The sequence below is a fragment of the Tripterygium wilfordii genome, chromosome 10 (assembly GCF_013401445.1).
Source record: "Tripterygium wilfordii isolate XIE 37 chromosome 10, ASM1340144v1, whole genome shotgun sequence".
NCBI classification, from domain to species: domain Eukaryota; kingdom Viridiplantae; phylum Streptophyta; class Magnoliopsida; order Celastrales; family Celastraceae; genus Tripterygium; species Tripterygium wilfordii.
This window is the reverse complement of record NC_052241.1, coordinates 274,653-293,457: the sequence shown is the minus strand read 5'-3', so window position 1 is coordinate 293,457 and position 18,805 is coordinate 274,653. Positions and strand designations below refer to the sequence as shown.

The window sequence follows — 18,805 nt, the reverse complement described above, 5'->3', positions numbered from 1 at the left end:
TTACTTGCATTCTCGTATCAATTAGGGTTGCTAGTTGATGAGATCTCGCGATTATGTATTGTTATGAGTGTTGGGTTATGAAAAGATAATTTATTCAAAAAATACACATAGCAAAATGCCAATATTTCATTAGAATTGTGACTATACATAATAATATCAATTAGATCTAGTAGTGACACTAATTGAAGATACGAAAATGATTTATATCCCTAACATTTTCGTCCATAATTGGTCATAATAGTATTATTTTGTCTAATCACATTGAATTTTGTTATTACGTTTTCTAATTACATCGATTTTTGTTATTATGTTGTCTAATTATATGTTATGTTGATTACATCTGAATTTGTTAGGAATATGTAGTATTACCGTTGAAGATAAGTTTGGAAAAAATTGTTTAAAACGATATGAATATATAGGTATGCTATTGACTCCACTGGGATGGGGGGCTGGAATTATTCCAGTAATTTCACCTCATCTCCACCATCCAATGCAACAATACATTGATTTGACAACACTACACTTAATGCATTAAAAGATTGGGCCATAATAGTATTAATTTGCAATTTTTTGATTGGGTAGGGATTATGCTAAATAAGCATGGATCTCGTAATTATGACAAGAACACTTGACATATGCATAAACTCAACAAAAAAACAATACTACACAATCTGTTTGGATATGACTTTTGACAGTTGAAGATCTCTCGCTATCTGATCATGCCAAGATCGACCAACCACCTTACATTACATATACCCTCCATTACAAACAAGCTTGATTTCTGGTTTTCATTGCACAGAGGAAATCAGAGAGAAGAAGAAAAAAAAAATGACTAGATTGTGGTTGACTGTTGTAATAATCTTGGTGGAGTGCTTGGAGGTGGGTTTAAACACAGTAATCAAAGCAGCAATGACAAGAGGAATGAACCAGTATGTGTTTGCTGCTTACTCAAATGGACTTGGTGCCATAGTCCTCATTCCTGCTTGCTTCATCTTCTACTGGTAACATAATTGAATCCTTCTTTGTCATATACAAATTTCACTTTTTTCATTGCTGAAATATACAACATCGCTTTGGTAAACCCAAACCATGTGGTCTATAAGAAAAATCCATCGATCACCCTTCCTACCATCAAGTGAGACAGCTCAAGAAGAACAAAGTCGTGCAAGTTCGATGTATCCACATGAACCGATAAACCCAAAACGGACAATGTTTTTGATCTGAATAGGGATGGAATTTTGTCTAACCCAGTCGATTGTCAACCGAACCACCTCTCGTTCATGAATAGAGTTGGAATTTTAAAAGTATATTAATAATTTATTTTTATCTTCCACAAACAACAGGAAGAAGGCTCCCCCAAAACCCACTTGGTACACTATTTTCAAGATCTTGGTTCTCAGCTTTCTGAGGTACTGCACTACAAATCAGAATTGGCATCAAAGTTTGATTTATTTTTTTTTATTATTATAGTTGTGGACTATGGATTATTGATTTTTTTTGGTGGGTTTTGTATAGTTTAAGTATGCAGATTTTTATGTACATTGGGATGGCATATAGTTCTCCAACTCTTGCCTCTGCAATGTTTGATCTCACACCAGCTTTTACCTTCTTCGTTGCCGTAGCATCAAGGTCAGTCTCTGACTCTCCTCTTCCTTTTTTTGGTAACCGAGAACGATACCATATAAGAGACTCTCCTTCTCCTCCTCCTCTTCCTCTTATTTTCCTATCTAGCCAATTGACTCATTTTGATGTTTTTTTTTTTTTTTTTTGTGTGGGTGGTTTCAGAATGGAAAAACTAGTCTTGAAAGATCCAGGGAGTGGAGCAAAGTCTGTTGGGACATTATTATCAGTTGCAGGAGCATTAGTTGTGACATTGTACAAAGGCCAACCAATTTCAAGTGTCTTCTCATCATCATCATCACTGACTGGATTAAACTCTCACCTGTTGCTTCAATCAAATTGGATCATTGGAGCCATTTTTCTTGTAGCCACTGCATTTATCCTCTCATTGATATTAGTTGTTGTGGTAATTAATTAAAGCTTCTTAACTATATACCTTTAAAAAAATATTTTTTCTTTTGAGTATCGAAGATGATAAACATCACAGCAGTTTGATATCCCTCTTATCTCAACTACTGAGTTGGATGCACATGATTCAAGTGAATCCGTGGACTTCACATCCAACATGATGCACAAGAAATAATGTGCGTACAACTCAACAACTGGGAAAACTGGAATATCAATTGTTGGGATCCCTATCATTTATATGACTGATATATCGAATTTGTTTGTGTGTTCATAGACTTGGATTATCAAGGACTACCCTGAAGAGATGATTGTGGTATTAATCTCTTCCTTTTTTGTGACGATTCAATGTGCCATTTTCACATTATTTGTTAAGAAAAACCCAAATGCTTGGAGTCTGAAGCTTGATATTGAGTTGGTAGCAATCGTATACTCGGCAGTGATTGCAGTTTGCATTCGAAGTATATTATATGCATGGGCATGTCGAAAGGAAGGGCCTATCTATGTTTCCATGTTTAAGCCTATTGACATGGTGATTGCAACTATCATGGGCGTTGCATTTCTTGGGGATACTCTTTATCTCGGAAGGTAATTGGACATTCTATGAATTGAATATATTGAGTTATGAAAACATTTTATGTCTTTTCGAAAATGTTAAGGATGTTATACTAAATATTGAGATAAGTGTAAATTGATCGTTATGATTCTAATTTGGTTTTCTTTTTTTGATTTGTTACTATGCAGCGTGATTGGAGGGATCGTTATCACGATGGGATTTTATGTAGTGACATGGGGACAAGCCCAAGAATCAAAAATGATTGAAAACAGCGGAAATTGCGCCACCTTTGATTCATCATCCCCTAAAGCTCCTCTTCTGCAGAACACAAAAATAGATGTTATGGTATAGAAGGAGCGAAGGGACAAACATTCCTGCCCAAAAATAAATTTAGATGTCATACTGATTCTTGAGTTTCACATGATAATTATTTAGTGCCATGAAAATTTTCAAGTTTGATACTCTCTCTTGCCCTTTTTTTTTTTTGAAGTTTGTTTATTATAAATTACTGTTGAAGAATATTGTTTGTTTCTTAGGATTAATCTTGTTCCTAAAGAATATAATTTATTTATCAAAAAAGTTAAATAAAATTAAGGCTCATTATATTTCGAGTTAATTGAGTCGACACAACTTGAAGGTTATTTGAATAAATAGGACAAATTAGACAATCAAAATTTAAACAAATCCAAATTTTGTTAATTGAATACTATGAAATTAATCTAAATTATAATCCAAACATGTAAACATTTTGTAAATTTATGATATTATCCAATTCAAAACCTATTGGAAACTACATGCCAAGACGGAAAAAAAATATATGTGAAGAAACTCAAATAGTGCACTTTCTTAAAAAAGAAAAAACAAATAGGAAGAGATGATGCTGTTCCCAATTTTATCTCCATTGAAGGCCAACTGAAGCCTCTCCTTTCAATGGCTGCCACTCTCTCAGTCTCCCTGTCCTTGGATCCAAAACACAACAACTGGTGCTACCTCTATCCCAACACCACCCACTTCAAACCCCACCAAGCTCTTCCCGTCTATCTGCACAAGCCTGACCGTCACACCTTCAAATCCTTCTTTTCCCATTCCCATTCCCACTCTTCCTCTTCTCCTTCTCCAACAGTACCAAATTCATATCTTGAAGACCCACTTCGGACAGGGCGTTTTTTGAGCAATCAAGAGCTTGAGAAGCTTAAATTCCTTGAAAATTTCGGCTACTTTCAAGAATTGACAACTGGGTCGATGTGGGTTCGGGTGATGATGCCTGAAGAGATGGATGGCACTGTTGGACTTCTGGCCGAGTCGTTCGTTGAGTCGATGCTTTTGCCTGCCGGTTATGTTTCTCTGTTGAAATTCTTGGTGAAGCAATACTTGGTTGAGAGGAGAGCGGTAATGCCGCACGCCGTTACACTTATTGGATTTTATAGAGGAGAAGAAGAGGAGGAAGAATTGGCCGGGACCGTCGAGGTTTGCTTTGATAAGATGGGTGCTAGTACTTCTCCTCCTACACCCACTCCTCCCAAGAATTCTCCCTATGTCTGCAACATGACCGTGAAAAAACAGCTTCGAAGGTACGCATTGCTTTCCAGGTTTTTGCAGTTTAGCCTGCAGTAGAGATATTGTTGCTTATTTGAGTTAAACTAGTGGCCTGGTAAGGCGGAAATGTCATTAAGCTGTTTGAAGATCGAAATTTATATTAGTATGTAGGTTGATTTTATTGTCAAATATAGGCTGCTGAGCTAATTTCAAATCCTTGTAAGATTGGAACTTGTGAGCGGTTAAAAATATCTGAGTATTTAATGTGGCCTATTGCGGCTTTTCCAAAACAAATAGAAATTCTTTACAACATGCTGCGCTTGATGCTGATGCTGATGCTGATGCTAAGTACATTTTTTTTGGAAATTTCAGGAGGGGGATTGGTTGGCATCTTCTGAAGGCAAGTGAGGAACTTATATCCCAGATGAATTCCTCAAAAGAAGTGTACTTGCACTGTAGAATGGTTGATGCAGCTCCATTCAGTATGTATAAAAAAGCAGGATATGAAGTTGTCAAGACAGATAGCATCTTGGTCTATTTATTGTTGCAGAGACGTAAGCATTTGATGTGCAAGAAACTCCCAGTCTTAAAGAAACCTTCGGAATTGTATTTGTCGAACACTGAAGAGGAACGTCCTCTGTAAATGGAATTGCAGGAACCCTTAATATGTTTCTGAGGTATTATACCCAGTTACTGCAATGTGTTTTTCATTGCCAGAATTTGCAATTGTAGTTTTTCGTCTTTCTCTCAAGCATGCTTGTATAATTTTGTAAACTATACCAGTAATAGGTTTCATTTGTCCTTGTCCTATATACTTTTAATTCAAAATTCTTTTTAAATATGATTCTTTCTGCAATGGACAGCCAGCTGGCTTGTATATTTTCTTATTCCAGATCTGGACTCTCTCAGGCTAAGATAGAGTCCAACTGGCTTGCAATGGACGTCGAGTTACCTCATGGGCCAGTTTCTCCTTGGTTGTATATTATCATGTCGATAGTAGAAACATATTGTACTTCAGGTAAATGCATCTTGCATCCTTAATTCCTTCTCTCTTTGATGTCAATTTTTTGAACTATTTTAGGTCCAATTTTGATGCATGTGAATTATGCACTGGGGATGTTTTCATTGAAAAAAAAAAATTTGTAACTAAAGAAAGCTATATATTTTCTTTAGCGTGGAAGTTGAAAAATGGAACACTAGCTGGCTGTAGCATCATTTAGGTATATAGTACAGATTACAATTTTACACAGTATATGCACAAAGTATTTGTCAAGCAAAAAAGTTTCAACTACAAAGTGATGATACTGGATATGGACTTGACATGCATAGAAATGTTGCCTTCTAATCCTAAATCCTCAATAAGTCTCATACATTTCTAGGTTCTCAGTGTTCGTTTATGTGAATCTCTTTTCTTCCCGTGATTTCTTTGTTTTATTTCTTAAGATCATTCAAATGCTCTCTCATATCGGGTTCTGCATCATTTGTTCTGTAATCTTACTATCCTCTCAAAGGCCCCAAAGATTTAGCTTCCCAGTATGGAAACCTGTCGAAAGAATAATAATATGAAAAAGTTTCCTTATGCTTAAAATCATGAGGTTTATCAGACCATCCTTAATTTATGCATTGGCATGCTTATGCCTTTTGAGTTCGTATAGATAATGATATGGAGCTCTTTTACACATTCTGCCATTGAGGGTCTTTCACTGCTCTCAACACGGACACATCTTGATGCTAGGTTTGCAAACATCACTATAGATTCAATGGTGTATGAACAACGACTCAGCTCTGGATCTATCACCTTACGCAACTTCTTCTGACCGTTCAATAAATGTCTAACCTGGAATGTCAAGCAGTAAACTCTCCATTATTTGTTACCTATAGTTTTCCTTTGAAACCTGAGAATTATTTAGAGGCTTGATTATTGTCCTCACCTGAAGTACAAGGTTTTGGTCTATTGGCCCCTGGTTTATTTCCACGGCTCTACGTCCTGTTAGGAGCTCAAGAAGAACAACTCCAAATGCATAAACATCACTTTGTAAGGTCAGCTTCCCGGTCTGTTGCCAAAGGAGAAATATTAGTGTACAGAAACAAATATCTAAGCAGATTCTTCCTAAATAGTATTTAAGATACAAATAATCTTTCTGCTTTCTAGTATTTTGAAGATTTGCGAAGTACACTTCAAAAACAATCAAGTGATGTTTCAGAGAAACCACCATATTAAGCCTGGAGAAGAAACGTTCAGCTCTATCATTGATTCTTGAAACTCATCTGATTTGCAGTGGTTTATATATATTAGAAGCTGGCAAAGGAAGTGGCGTTGGATAACAACATTTTTAAGGAGCTTACAAGAATGCAAGAGGTCCCTGTTGAGTGTAAAAGCTTAAAGCTAACAGGTTATTTTTCTTATTCTTTCTGCTGCTTAGGATGTTAATTTATGCAGTTCTGCTGGACCTAAACCATGTGTGATATAATTTTTTTTTTCTCCTTTGAGTATATTCATGTCTAGTTCATGTTGTTTTTCGGTGATCTTTTGAATGGGGCAGTACCATTAAAACTCTTAATTTGATCTATATCAAAACTGTAGAAGCAGTCTATACTTGGTTTTAGTATTTGAAATTCATTGCAATGCTGTCCTTGCTAAAGATTGACTTAAGCATAGTGCATGTGACTGTGCTCTGCTTAACATAGAATACATTACTGGAATGCATTCATAGTCATATTTCCTCACCGCCCGAAGCTACTTGTAATCGTATTATTTTAGCTGCCTATGATGCTTGCATATTCATATTATCATCATCAACTATTAATGCTTGCATATACTTTATGGTATTATTGATTGTGAGAGATGAGATTTTTACCTAATGGTGTTCATTACTAACCCATGAAAAATAAGAACTTAAAATTCACTTGAGAATGAAAGATGTAAGTAGACGTCTGGATGAACTCTAAGAGTGTGTGAAAAGATGAAAAATTTAACCGTTGTATCGCTAAAGCTACATACCGATGTGTACTCAGGATCAAAATAGCCGAAAGTACCAAGAACCCTAGCTGTTATATACGTCTCCTGGCCCTCTGGCATCAACTTGGCGAGTCCAAAATCAGAAATCTGTGGAACAGAGTGGCTAACATTTCAGATAGTTTTGTAGAAAAGTAAAGGTTGCAATAGGTGAATTATTCTAGAGATGGTGAATCATTTACCTTTGCTTCAAAGTTGGCATCTAGAAGAATGTTAGTGGATTTGAAGTCCCTGTGTACAATTGGAATCCCAACATCAGAACTTGAATGGAGAAAAGCAAGTCCCTTTGCTGCTCCTAGTGCCACTTTGAGCCTCAAAGGCCAATCCATTCTGGTTTCCACAAGTCCTGAAATCAAATTAGAGAAGTTGTGAGGAGATGGTCGCTAGAAACAAAATGAAAAAATATTTTGAGTTGAAACCAACCATTCAAATGGTCTTGCAGGTTCCCATTCCTCATGTATTCGTAGACTAGAAACCGGTGCTTCCCATCAGCACAATAGCCTATCAAAGAAACCAGATTTGGATGGTCGAGCCTGCTCAAGATATCAACTTCTACACGGAATTCGAGTTCCCCTTCAGCTTCTTTAAAAGGTGGCAGCTCCATTTTCTTAATGGCAACAACCTTCACAGTCCATGGGAGATGGAACTAAGAAATCTATGTTGAAACTCTGATGATAGTTTTATAGGTATTACTCTGTAAATATTGATGGAGTCCCATACCTCGCCAGACCGCAAAGTGCCCCTGTAAACTTTGCCAAACCCTCCTTTCCCAAGCAAGTTTTCCTCGCTGAAAAAGCATGTCGCCTCTTCCATTTCCTTTAATGTAAAAACTGATGATCCACGACGTCGTTTTATCGGTTGGGATGTTTGATCTTCAAGTTTCCAGTGTTCTACAGGTTTATAGACCCCTGAAAGGTAGGAAAACCATCACATGTAAGAACAGAGAAAATCTAGTCTTGCAAATAGGTTTGAAGAACAGAAACAAGAAAATTACAAGGATCTGTGTGATCCTGGGACTTGCTTCTCCGGCGCTTGTTCCATGCCGAAACCAACCCAAAAGGCATAATGGCAGATTATAATCGACACTATGACGGTAAGAGATTGAGCTTTGAAGCCATAGATTACCCTGATTGCGCTGCCCTTGAAATTCCTGTTTCTAGCAAAAACATGGAAGAAATTGTGAAAAGATGATAAAGTAGAGTAAACAGAAACAGAGATTTTGTGATTGTATATCAAGGGTATGTACAGAGAGCAACTGAAGGTAGGTTTGGAGGATAAATGGACAATACTCAACAACAACACTACTCCTTCACCAACTTTTTTGAGGTAGAAGAAGAAGAATGTACTTGAAGAAAAAGGGTAAAAAAGCAGAGAAACTGGAAGTTTGGTGTTGTTTGCTTACGTTTAGAATGATTCAAGAAGTGTTGGTGGGGTGTGTTCTGCTCTGTTTTGATAGGGAAATGAAAGATGAAATGTCTCCTTCCAACCCTAATCTGTTTGATTTTTGATTTAGCCAGTGAGATCTTGAAAAGTAGCCGTTGATGGAGCCTTTTCATCCATTCCTCTTATGTTATATTTTATTGCTAGTTTTTTTTTTATGTGATCAAATTGAAATTGAAATTATTTGTAGTCACATCCTTGTTGTTATCTGAAAATGACAAAGAAATTAGATGTCTAACACTAATTTGATTACACTGTTGATGTGGGGCCAAAGGGTCCACATCAAAGAAATTGAAACATCTATGTCCGGGCTCGGTAGGAATTGAACTCACAATCTTTAAAGAGGAAAACTCTGTCATAACACCTTTAAGTTAGGAATTGATTCCTATCTTGGATTAGGTTTGTTAAAACAAAGTGTTGGATATCCTTCTGAAAATTGTCATCATCATTCATAAGAGTTTTGATGGTAATGATGGTCCCTTATTGCCAATTGTATGTGTGTAATGGTTGGTTCCTACTTCCATGGAGGTCCTTCCATGTCCTTGCATCTTTGGCAAGTATGTCTTGTTTTTCGTCCTATATAATTGTAATAGAGTATAACAAGTATTTTTCCTTCTAAGAAAGCCCCTAAATAATGTAGTTTTTTTTTTATGAACTCATCTTCTAAAATTTTCACTTTTTTGGGCCCCTGTTCCTGTGAAAAAGGCCTAACCCAATATTTTTTTTTGTCCAGTTAGGTTGTATGAGATCCAAACTTAGGCCCATTTGCTTGAATATTGAACTTGAAGAGAAAAAGGGTCCTAAAGATTTTGGTTCTTTTATTTGATTCCCCAATCATGGAAGCATTTGAATTTTTGGGCTTGAGATTTAAGTCATTGTAAGTTATCAGTTGGGAAGTTGGAGTTAATGCTGTGATGAGGAATCCAAATGGGTTTTGATGGCAAACACTTACTATGTCTTATGGTCTTGCTTAGTCAATGAAGTGATGATAAGACAGCCCCATTGAGTCTCTCCATGTATACAAAAGCTTGATAAAGTTGCTTTGGATCCTACAAATTACGTATTCTTAAGCTACAAAATGAACCCCACAAAAACCAAAAAAGGAAGAGACTTGACTCTTGAAAGAGAGAGAGAATCCTACCTTTTTCACTTTCACTGGGTGCTCAATAGTGGCGTTTGAAAAAGCTTTGCGATCTTTCTTTGGACAAAAACGCCAAGGATATCAGTGTTTTGTTGTCTTAGTCATTCTAAATATTGAGATCGATGCACATGATTTATGAAAAATAGTGGACCCTACATGCCCCCCATGATCCATATAAAGTCGTGAGCGTCTATCTTAACATTTGGGATAGTTAGAACGAAAAAACACTAAGATCCATAATCTTTGGGGCATACGAGTAGGGTTCAATGACAGCCAAGTTTTTTTTTCCCCTCAATGTCAGCCAAGTTAGTCATTCAATTCCATAATCATTGTTGCTTGATGGACTGAATCATTTTTATGGTGATTTTAGTGTGATCAATAGACCATTTAGACACATAATATTCAAGGAAACAACAGTGCATGTATCAAACTTTCAACTTAAAATACAAAAGATAAAAGATAAAGAAAGAGAAGTTGAATAAAATATACAAACTTCCTTGCAATGAAAATTCTTGAACTTTTGTCAAAACAAATCATATTGTTTGGTATATGTCTCAGTGTGATCTTGTGTACATTTGGTCTGTATTTGGCACCACTTGAAGCTCTCATTCTCAAGTTTGCTTCATCAGTTCTGGCTTTTGACACATTCTCTCTTTTTCATTACAGGAGAGCCAAACAGAACAAAACAGGTCAGTCAATTGTCTGATTCAATTCAAAGTTTTATGCAATGACCAATTCTCCTCTCTCTCCTTCATTGACCATTCCATCTCTTCATGACCTCTAATAGTATCTCATTCCATGTATCTACAGGACCTGGTAAGCACCAATGCACACAATCATTCTGGACATGATCTGAAACCCCATTAGCAAATGGAAATGGATGCATATACGGCCCCGGATGGCCGTCCGGCCTCATCAACGACAACTTGGTTATGTCCAATGCTTCCAGCCTTAACCTTCCATATTTCTTTGCATTGGCCTTGGCAGCTTCAACTTCTTGGACCTCAATATTCCTCATCTCAGCATCCATTCCTTCAAGTTTCTTCTCCTTCTCCTTGTAAGGCTTGGTTTTAGAACAAGCACCAGCCTTATCCCAATCTCCTTCAAAATGTGATGGTGAAAATGTAGTCAAGATCACATCAATTCCATCCCCATGTGGACCATTTCTTTCAATTATGGTCTTTAGTGTAGTCTTCAATGCTTTCCTTAGCACATCATAGAACTCAACCTCAGTGTGATTAAGACCAGGGCAGTAATGACAGCCAAGAACTGAATCACCCTCAAAATACACTGCTGGGTGTAGAAACCAATGCCCAATTGATAAAACTATCATGTCGATCTGACGCATATCAGCTGCCCACTTCTCATCAACAGAATCCAAATGCAATTGATTATGATTTGGACCAGAATTTGATTTCTCAACACCTTTGACAAGAAATGGTGACCAATACACAGATACATTGATGTTATGAGAAGCAAAATACCATCTCCTGAACTTGTTTTCCTGACCATTTGTGTATACCAGATTGGGGGTGGAAGCAGTGGCTAACATACAAAGAAGGGACTCCAATTGGTTCCAAGCCATGGAATCACCCACAAAGGCCAAGTGCTTGTCTCTGAGAAGTTGAAGAAATTTGTGTGGATCAAACCTTGGGAGCTTACATTGCTTGGGTTTCCATCTCCAATTGAGATAACCCATGTCAGGTCTGCCATGGGAGATGCAATTCTGACCTTCTTTGATTGTACCACAGGTGGTGCCATTGTAGAGAGGGCCTATTCTGTCATAAACCCATTTGCCCTTTGTGTAGTCACATGGTGGTGGTGATTCATTTGCACTTTCCTCTTCTGCAATACAGAACAACAAAAGAAAAAGATGAAATCTTTTAATCGCTAAAACCCAAAATCAAACATCCCAAATAAACATTTGAGAACTCCAAACCAAATAATCCTCAAAAATTTCAAACGTTATACATACCTTGAGAAAAAGGAGGAGAGTAAGGAGAAGAAGAATAGAGAATGTTGTGAGGGGTGGTGGGTGATTGAGGGAGAGGATAGAAGTACAATCGAAATAGAGCAATAGGAAGGAGAGCATAGACCGTCCATGGCAAGAACTTCTTAGCAAAAGAGAGAGGCTGCTGGTCTTTTAATGTGCCCATTCTGTTACATGCCTTAAAAAACCCTGCCTCTTGAGTTTTGCTTGCCTGTTCTCCTCTGGTTTTTCTTCTCTTGCTTTTTTGTTCTTTCAGGATTGAGGAAATTATAACAAGTGTTGTTTATTGGGTTTGACGAGTTGAAATAACTGTGTGACAGAGAGAGCGAGAGAGATGTTTGTGGGGGACTCTCCTCACCCTTTCTCTAAAAGACTAAAACTACTGTGTTTTTTCTTGTCTCTTTTTTTCCCTCTGTTTTTGTTTGTGAGCTGTTATGCTGGTTTGCTATAATTATAGTGGTGTTAGTTATTCTATTTATTAACCGACTTTGTATTGTTTAGTTGGGTCAACATTACAAGTTTTCCCGAGCATACCAGTCTAGAATTGTATTTTTATACAGTTTAAGGGGGCGTCCTTAATTGACTGTTTCAAACCAAAAGTCATGTGCTTATGTTGAATAAAAAACTGCCAAGCATCTCACTGGTATTTTTACTCCGATAAACTCACATGATCAATATAAAAGTGTGGACTTTACATAACCCATATGAAATCATGTGTGCATCCATTTCAACATTTGAAATAACTAAGACAAAAACTCTTGGATCATACTGCTCTATCAGAAAGTCCACTGATTCGCCTCGCAGCAACATGATGGGTGTATATCTTTTGAATTTTGATATTATTTGGTGGAGTATAGATGCATCAATGTCTTTTCTTATATATACGGTCTACAACATGACATCTGAACTACAATCACCCAGTTACGTGCATGATGCATGCACTGTGCAACCATGCTGTCAATAAACTTAATAAATATATTCTTCTCTCCCAGCCCACATAATGAGACTATTATATATATATATGCCCCCAAGAACAAAAATAAACACATGCCCACATTTGCTAGGTACAGCCTATATATATATATGTATATGTATATGTACAATCAGAAGAAGAAAAAAGAAATGGTGTTGAGGGAACAGGTGGTGGTGTAATCAAAAGTCGGGACTAGAAAGTAGAAACATTGATAATGAGTACCACGCCCGTAAAGAGTGGAGACCAGCTAAGAAGCCAGAGCTCCCATTTTATATGGACCAGCGGGACCTGCTACTTTCTCTCTTGGTATTGTATATTTGTATGGATGATTCATGATCACAAGGGTTGACTTTCCCACACCCATTGTCCCATACCACACCAACACAACACCATGTTTAGGGGTGGAAACAAAATGGATTCTGAGTCGGTTTTGGATAGGAAACAGTATATCTCGACCCTAACTCTGATTAGATAAATAGGCACGATTTTATATAGAGTGTGTTTGGATTGAGGGATTTGGAGGGGAGGGGAGGGAAGAGAAAGGGAAGGAAGAGAAGGGAAGAGAATGGAATGGAAAATACATTTCCCTCTCTCTTGTTTGGATAGATAAAAAAAGAAAGGAAAGAAAATTAGTTTAATTTACTAGTTTATCCTTATTTTTTTATGTTTAAGTATCATGTCCAAGGATAAAATAGGTTTTAAACTTATAAGTTACTTAATTAGTAATCTCTTCCCTTCAAATGACTCCATTTTGGGAGGAAAGAATTTTGACAAAAATTTAATGAAATCTTCCTCCCAAATCCTCTCAAATCTCTCCCCTCAATTTTTTTATAAACTATCCAAACAAGGGAATTGAAAGGAAACTCCCTTTCCCTTCTCTTCCCTCCCCTCCAAATCCCTCAATCCAAACACACTCATAGAGTCTACGATATCACATGCATCAAGTACGTCCATCTCAACATGAGAAGAAGGTAACATATTTGGACCGAAAAAGATTGTATTTGTAAATTGTAGTAGGCTGAGCTTCGGCCTTTAAGGCCCACAAGTAGTGAGCCCAGAGGCCTATACAAGTTTCGATCCAGAAGTTCTTGCACAAAACTACAGTCTCTGAAGCCCCATGTTCCGAAAACTAAAAGGGAAACTAAAGAAGAAACTATCCCCGAATGAATTGGCCATTCTCGTCCTGAAAATTGAAGGAAGCGGACATGGATGCCAACACTGACGTATCCAGCCTGGCAGTGGGTTGCTTCCTCTCAATCAAGACTACCTTCGGCGACGAATTCGAAGCCCAAGTCATCACCTACGACCGCACCACCAACCTTCTTGTTCTTCATATCCTTCAACTATCGTACTCTCGTGATTATCAATTTTGTTCTTTTTTGTTATTTGGAAATCTGGGTTTCTGTTTATTTTGATTTTGGATTACCTTGACTAATTGCTTTGGGTTCACAAGAGGGATCTAAATCGGGGCCGAAGAGAAATATAAGGATCTTGAAGGCCAACTATATAAAGGAATTGTCCTACTTGGGTCAAGGGGAGGACCCAATTGATACCACCAAGTGTTGTATTGACCTCCATAGTCTCCAGACCAGAGAGGATCAGGCGATAAGGTGTTTTTGTTTTTTGAGTAAAAATTACTTCTTTCGTTATGAATGGTAGTCTTTTTTGGGGATTTAATTTTGTTAGGTTTTCTATGGTCAGGCAAGCGGAGGCTGATGCCGAGAGGATTGGGGTGGGTGTTACGACTGAAGCCCAGACCATCTTCGATGCATTGTCTAAAACGTATGTGCCTTTGTTCTTATTCCCTTGTTATCCCTGCTTTTATGGTCTAAATTTACTGTTAATTGCCTCTTTCTTTTGTTTCAGAACTTTAATGCACAGTTACTAAGTAAATTGTTTATTGGTAGTTGACTTGTAGAGGAAGTGGACATGAAGGGAGGTCACTGTGTGTGGATAGATTCCTAAAAATAAGTTATTTCATAGCTGACCTCACTTACATTAGGAATTGAGGTTGATTTCTGGCCGAATTAAAGAAAGTTTGTTCATTTTTATGTTGTTATTAGATCTCAAGAGGGAGTGGTTATGCAAATAATCTTGTCCTACTATGCATATAACAGTTAAATTGAGTTGTTTTTCACACATTTGTTGATTTCACCAATGCCTTAGACTTCATAAAGTTATGATTTACCTAGACCTGCAATAATCTAAAAACTTTTGGTGCCATGGATGTGTTTGGTTGCTTAAGCTAAGAGGATGATGCAGGATGAATAGTCCATGGTGTGGGTAGTAATCCCACATCGGTGGTGACTGGCTCCAAGTAGCAGTATATAAGTGGGCCAAGCCTAACATTAAACAACCGGTTTTCTAGGGGCTAGTTAGGGACTCTTGTTGCTGGGCTTGGGCTGGGCCTGTGGTTGTTGCTCTCGCTGCATCAGTTGGTATCGGAGCCCGCGGGGGCCTGCCCATGTGTATTGAGCAGGCCGAGGCCTGGGAGGAGCACATGGACGTGCTCTCTGTTGGCAGGAGGGAATGATGCAGGATGAATAGTCCATGGTGTGGGTAGTAATCCCACATCGGTGGTGACTGGCTTCAAGTTGCAGTATATAAGTGGGTCAAACCTAACATTAGACAACCAGTTTTCTAGTGGCTAGTTAGGGACTCTTGTTGCTGGGCTTGGGCTGGGCCTGTGGTTGTTGCTCTCGCTGCATCAGAGGAGGTGGCAGGGACTGGTAAAGTAATGAACTTTGGTGATGTTGGTTGGGGAATTCCTTAAGGATGGTAGTAACGCAGCAGGCGACGTTTGAGTGTTGATCAAGGAGTTTCAGTCATGGTGTCATTACCTGACAAACAAAGATGGTTGAATTTTAGCCAACTTTCATAACTGATCAACAGTTTCTTTTATGATAGTTTACGGTGTATGGCAGCAATAAGGATATATGTAATACATATAGCAAGTGAAGGGAACAATGGTAGTCCAGTGTGAATAATTTTGTGTGGATTATATGTTAAGACCTATATTCTTTATGCTGTCTGGGCTTCTGTGTTAATGACATTGTTTGGTGCAATTCGTATTGGCACTATGTTGATAACTATGCAACTATGATTTTGAACATTGGCCCAACTTAAAATTCGTTAATTTGGGGCCAAAGTGCCTTCTGACACACAATTGGATTTCTACATTCTTATGAGCTTGGAATCATGTTTGTAAATTTGAACTTCGTTATACAAACTGATAATTTCCAGCCAAATTAATCTAGTGAGGATGAAACATGTCTGCTTTTGTTCGCTTATTCGGAAAATGAACATTATTAACTAACTTTTGTTACTGATTGACAGTTTCTTTTGTGAGAGTTAATGTGTCCCTAACGTATCTGTATCCTACTTTTTTGTAAAATCACGTATCCACGTGTCTATGTTGTGTCATATCCGTGCTACATAGGTTGCAGCAATAAGGATATATGGAATACATACAGCAAGTGAATGGAAGAATGAGATTCCAATTTCCAACTTGAATAATTTTGGGTGGATTCTATCTTAAGACTATATTATATATCTTATCTGGGCTTTCTGTGTTGATGACATTGTGTGGTGCAATCCTATTGGCACTCTGTTGATAATTATGCAACTATGCTTTTGAACCTTAGATCAACTTAAACTTTGTTAATTTGGGACCAAAGTGTCTGACACAATTGGACTTGTACATGCTTATGAGCTTGGAATCATATTGTAAATTTTAACTTCGTTATACAAACTGATAATTTCTGGCCGAATTACTCCAGTGAGGATGGAACATGTCTGCTTTTGTTCCCTTATACTGAAAATGTTTTTTATGTTTCTGTTTACTTATCGATGAATGTAGAAAGGAATCCGAGATGGATCTTCATTTCGTGACTTCATTGTTTGTTTTTATGATTTGAAACTGGCGTGATAAATTTCTAAATTATTTTGCAATCGATGTCAATGTGCATACAATCAGGCTTCCTGTTCGCTGGGACAAAACTGTCATAGTTGTGATGAATGAGGTTCGTGTTAGCAGCCCATATCTTCCTGACTGTGTCAATGGAGGAACTCCTGCTGCAAATCATCGGGTGAAGAAAGTGGTAAGATGATTGAGAGAAAACTAAAACCTCTGGCTTTACGTATTTTTTGGTGATGAAGATCTTACTAGTGTATATCCTTTTCAGCTTGAGCTTGAGAGGAAGCGGCTGCACGGTCGTGGTGGCAGTCAGTGATGATTATACTTGTATTTCTCTTCCGCTGAGGAAAGCACACTATTGAGAAATGAATTAGGTGGGATATGTAATGTTGCTTGAATGCTTCTACCCAACCTTAGATTCAGTATTATCTGAGAAGAAATAGTAACTTTTAACAAATCATCCTGAAGCTTAGGGTAATCGGGTAGTTTAGTTTCTGCATTAAGTTTTGATCTGCTAGGGTTTTCATTTTGTGGCATTTGGCTTGTTAGTTGCGTTATTCGTTAATGAAGCATGCTGGTCTTTCTTGTTAAATTGAGTTGATTCTCTTTCTCCACTTTCCTTGTAGGCTTTTGTCTAATGAAAGTTCAGAAATTTCATGTTAATTTGCAGTTAGGATTGAGATTTTCCAGATTAGTTAAAAATCAATACCCCTGCTTTCATAAACTGTTAGAGACAAGTTATATCTTGACGACAAGAGTCGGCCATGGGGCGCCCATGCTGGTCAAAAGGGAGGGCCATAATGGCTTGTTAGCTAAATAATGAGGAAAATCTCATGTCACCATTCTATGAGAAGACAAAAAAAAAAAAAAAAAGACACTGATAAGGGGGAAATAAGATTTGATAGTACTTCATAATGTACCTCAATATATCTATATCTATCTCCTTTAGTGCCCTAAGAGCGTCCACAGTGGTAACATAAATATTCAGCACTCCAAAATCATTCTCTATCTTCTCCTCTCTCCTATGTGGCACAGTTTAATTGGGTGAGTGGGTCTCCAATGAATACTATTCATCAACACTCCATACATTCTAACACTCTATACTCATTTTCTCTATTTTCTCTCTCTTCCTTTTCATCTTCTCTCTCTTCCTTTTCATCTTCTCTCTCTTTTTTTTCATCATCTCTCTCTTCCTTTTAATCTTCACTTTCTTCCTTTTTATCACATCTCTCTTCCTTTTTATACCTCTCTCTTCACTATTCATCAACTATATATATACTCTAACTCTCAAGTATCATTTTTCCATAACTAAATTTTCAAGTGTCATTTTTCACCCATTGTGTGCATGTAGCGCTATACTTATCAAAAAAGTAACATTTCAAGTACTTAAAATACACTCCATTATACCCATTGTGATGATATAGCGTTATATTTATCCAAAAAGTGTTGTTAACAATGTTAAATATAGCACCATTGTGGATGCTCTAATATGCCAGTTTGCTACACTTGATGATGTCACGCTCTCTTTTTCCCCCACTCCTATCAGGAGGAGTATCACATATTTTGAATAAAAAATCATTAATTCAGATGATTAAGTTTACTGGTTGAATTTCTTAACGCATGTGCATAAGAGATCCTATATTCTAATATCCACTCTAGCGTTATTTTCACACTGGGCTTTGACTCAAGACTTAACCGACTTATGTGATTTGTAGGTATTGCATAAGGCGGATGGATTTACTATTGTGGTGAAGTGCGGTGGATTGTGCTTTCAGTGGGTTCCCTTGTCACAAAAAATAAATATCACATATTTTGTGACAACTAAAATATTTGATATAATAAAAGAATTGTTGAAATTCGAGTATGGGGGTTTAGATAGGTTAAAGACCTATGATTTATCGTCATAAAAAAAAGTATATAAGAACCCCAAAAGATTTGGTTGGACGGTAAAAACTCCAAAAACACGTTAGTAAAAAGAGCTTGAGAAAAATATGACTATAAGTTATTTAAATACATAAACTATTTAAGCCTTTGAAAAAAGAATGAGAAGAGAACCACGAATAGCTCAACTCATGTGTGTAATATTTCATAGAGGTCTCGAGTTTGAGTCTCTCCCATTCATTTTCCCTTTATTAAAAAAAGAAGAAGAATGAGAAAGTTGGTGAGAGTGATGTCCAGCAAACTTCTTAATCCAACCACGTATACTGAAACT

General features: G+C 37.3%; 5 protein-coding genes across 9 annotated transcripts; 3 read left to right on the top strand and 2 right to left on the bottom strand.

The window, feature by feature from the left end:
* Positions 1–828: 828 nt before the first annotated feature.
* LOC120007970 (WAT1-related protein At5g40210-like) lies at positions 829–2,932 on the top strand. Its single transcript, XM_038858463.1, has 5 exons — positions 829–1,001; positions 1,344–1,409; positions 1,516–2,026; positions 2,303–2,613; positions 2,770–2,932. Exons 1-5 carry the CDS (start codon positions 829–831, stop codon positions 2,930–2,932), a joined length of 1,224 nt encoding a protein of 407 aa, XP_038714391.1.
* A 423-nt stretch (positions 2,933–3,355) lies between these two features.
* LOC120008103 lies at positions 3,356–7,070 on the top strand. Of its 5 annotated transcripts, none has more exons than XR_005470292.1 (4): positions 3,356–4,152; positions 4,490–4,794; positions 4,981–5,135; positions 6,397–7,070. XR_005470292.1 is itself a non-coding variant. In XM_038858620.1 (3 exons), the coding sequence occupies exons 1-2, from the start codon at positions 3,512–3,514 to the stop codon at positions 4,758–4,760; spliced, it is 912 nt and encodes a 303-aa protein (XP_038714548.1). In that variant the 5' UTR covers positions 3,356–3,511; the 3' UTR covers positions 4,761–4,794; positions 6,397–7,067. The 5 variants fall into 5 exon arrangements, 2 of the variants coding, with proteins under 2 accessions (XP_038714548.1, XP_038714547.1); XR_005470291.1 differs by having other exon boundaries at positions 4,985–5,135; positions 6,397–7,069; XR_005470293.1 differs by having other exon boundaries at positions 5,027–5,135; positions 6,397–7,068.
* LOC120008102 (probable serine/threonine-protein kinase PBL28) lies at positions 5,676–8,876 on the bottom strand. Its single transcript, XM_038858618.1, has 7 exons — positions 8,128–8,876; positions 7,854–8,041; positions 7,557–7,755; positions 7,316–7,479; positions 7,119–7,223; positions 6,049–6,171; positions 5,676–5,954 (listed from the first exon to the last, which is right to left on the bottom strand). The coding sequence occupies exons 1-7, from the start codon at positions 8,195–8,197 to the stop codon at positions 5,718–5,720; spliced, it is 1,086 nt and encodes a 361-aa protein (XP_038714546.1). The 5' UTR covers positions 8,198–8,876; the 3' UTR covers positions 5,676–5,717.
* A 1,239-nt stretch (positions 8,877–10,115) lies between these two features.
* Positions 10,116–12,151, bottom strand: LOC120006947 (protein ALTERED XYLOGLUCAN 4). Its single transcript, XM_038857073.1, has 2 exons — positions 11,690–12,151; positions 10,116–11,559 (listed from the first exon to the last, which is right to left on the bottom strand). The coding sequence occupies exons 1-2, from the start codon at positions 11,868–11,870 to the stop codon at positions 10,466–10,468; spliced, it is 1,275 nt and encodes a 424-aa protein (XP_038713001.1). The 5' UTR covers positions 11,871–12,151; the 3' UTR covers positions 10,116–10,465.
* A 1,640-nt stretch (positions 12,152–13,791) lies between these two features.
* LOC120007000 lies at positions 13,792–17,207 on the top strand. The gene is made up of 5 exons (XM_038857138.1): positions 13,792–14,009; positions 14,128–14,287; positions 14,379–14,459; positions 16,654–16,777; positions 16,862–17,207. Exons 1-5 carry the CDS (start codon positions 13,883–13,885, stop codon positions 16,907–16,909), a joined length of 540 nt encoding a protein of 179 aa, XP_038713066.1. The 5' UTR covers positions 13,792–13,882; the 3' UTR covers positions 16,910–17,207.
* Positions 17,208–18,805: the final 1,598 nt, after the last annotated feature.

Excerpts from the sequence above, each read along its gene's own strand:
- LOC120007970 (XM_038858463.1), top strand. The coding sequence starts at position 829 with ATGACTAGATTGTGGTTGACTGTTGTAATAATCTTGGTGGAGTGCTTG. Across the intron at positions 1,410-1,515 it reads TTGGTTCTCAGCTTTCTGAG|TTTAAGTATGCAGATTTTTA; the intron begins GTACTGCACTAC and ends GGTTTTGTATAG. Across the intron at positions 2,027-2,302 it reads CATTGATATTAGTTGTTGTG|ACTTGGATTATCAAGGACTA; the intron begins GTAATTAATTAA and ends GTGTGTTCATAG.
- LOC120008103 (XM_038858620.1), top strand. The coding sequence starts at position 3,512 with ATGGCTGCCACTCTCTCAGTCTCCCTGTCCTTGGATCCAAAACACAAC. Across the intron at positions 4,153-4,489 it reads GTGAAAAAACAGCTTCGAAG|GAGGGGGATTGGTTGGCATC; the intron begins GTACGCATTGCT and ends TGGAAATTTCAG.
- LOC120008102 (XM_038858618.1), bottom strand. The coding sequence starts at position 8,197 with ATGCCTTTTGGGTTGGTTTCGGCATGGAACAAGCGCCGGAGAAGCAAG. Across the intron at positions 8,042-8,127 it reads CCAGGATCACACAGATCCTT|GGGTCTATAAACCTGTAGAA; the intron begins GTAATTTTCTTG and ends CCTACCTTTCAG. Across the intron at positions 7,224-7,315 it reads ATGCCAACTTTGAAGCAAAG|ATTTCTGATTTTGGACTCGC; the intron begins GTAAATGATTCA and ends TCTGTTCCACAG.
- LOC120006947 (XM_038857073.1), bottom strand. The coding sequence starts at position 11,870 with ATGGGCACATTAAAAGACCAGCAGCCTCTCTCTTTTGCTAAGAAGTTC. Across the intron at positions 11,560-11,689 it reads CTCTCCTCCTTTTTCTCAAG|AAGAGGAAAGTGCAAATGAA; the intron begins GTATGTATAACG and ends TCTGTATTGCAG.
- LOC120007000 (XM_038857138.1), top strand. The coding sequence starts at position 13,883 with ATGGATGCCAACACTGACGTATCCAGCCTGGCAGTGGGTTGCTTCCTC. Across the intron at positions 14,288-14,378 it reads AGAGAGGATCAGGCGATAAG|GCAAGCGGAGGCTGATGCCG; the intron begins GTGTTTTTGTTT and ends TTCTATGGTCAG. Across the intron at positions 14,460-16,653 it reads TTCGATGCATTGTCTAAAAC|GCTTCCTGTTCGCTGGGACA; the intron begins GTATGTGCCTTT and ends GCATACAATCAG.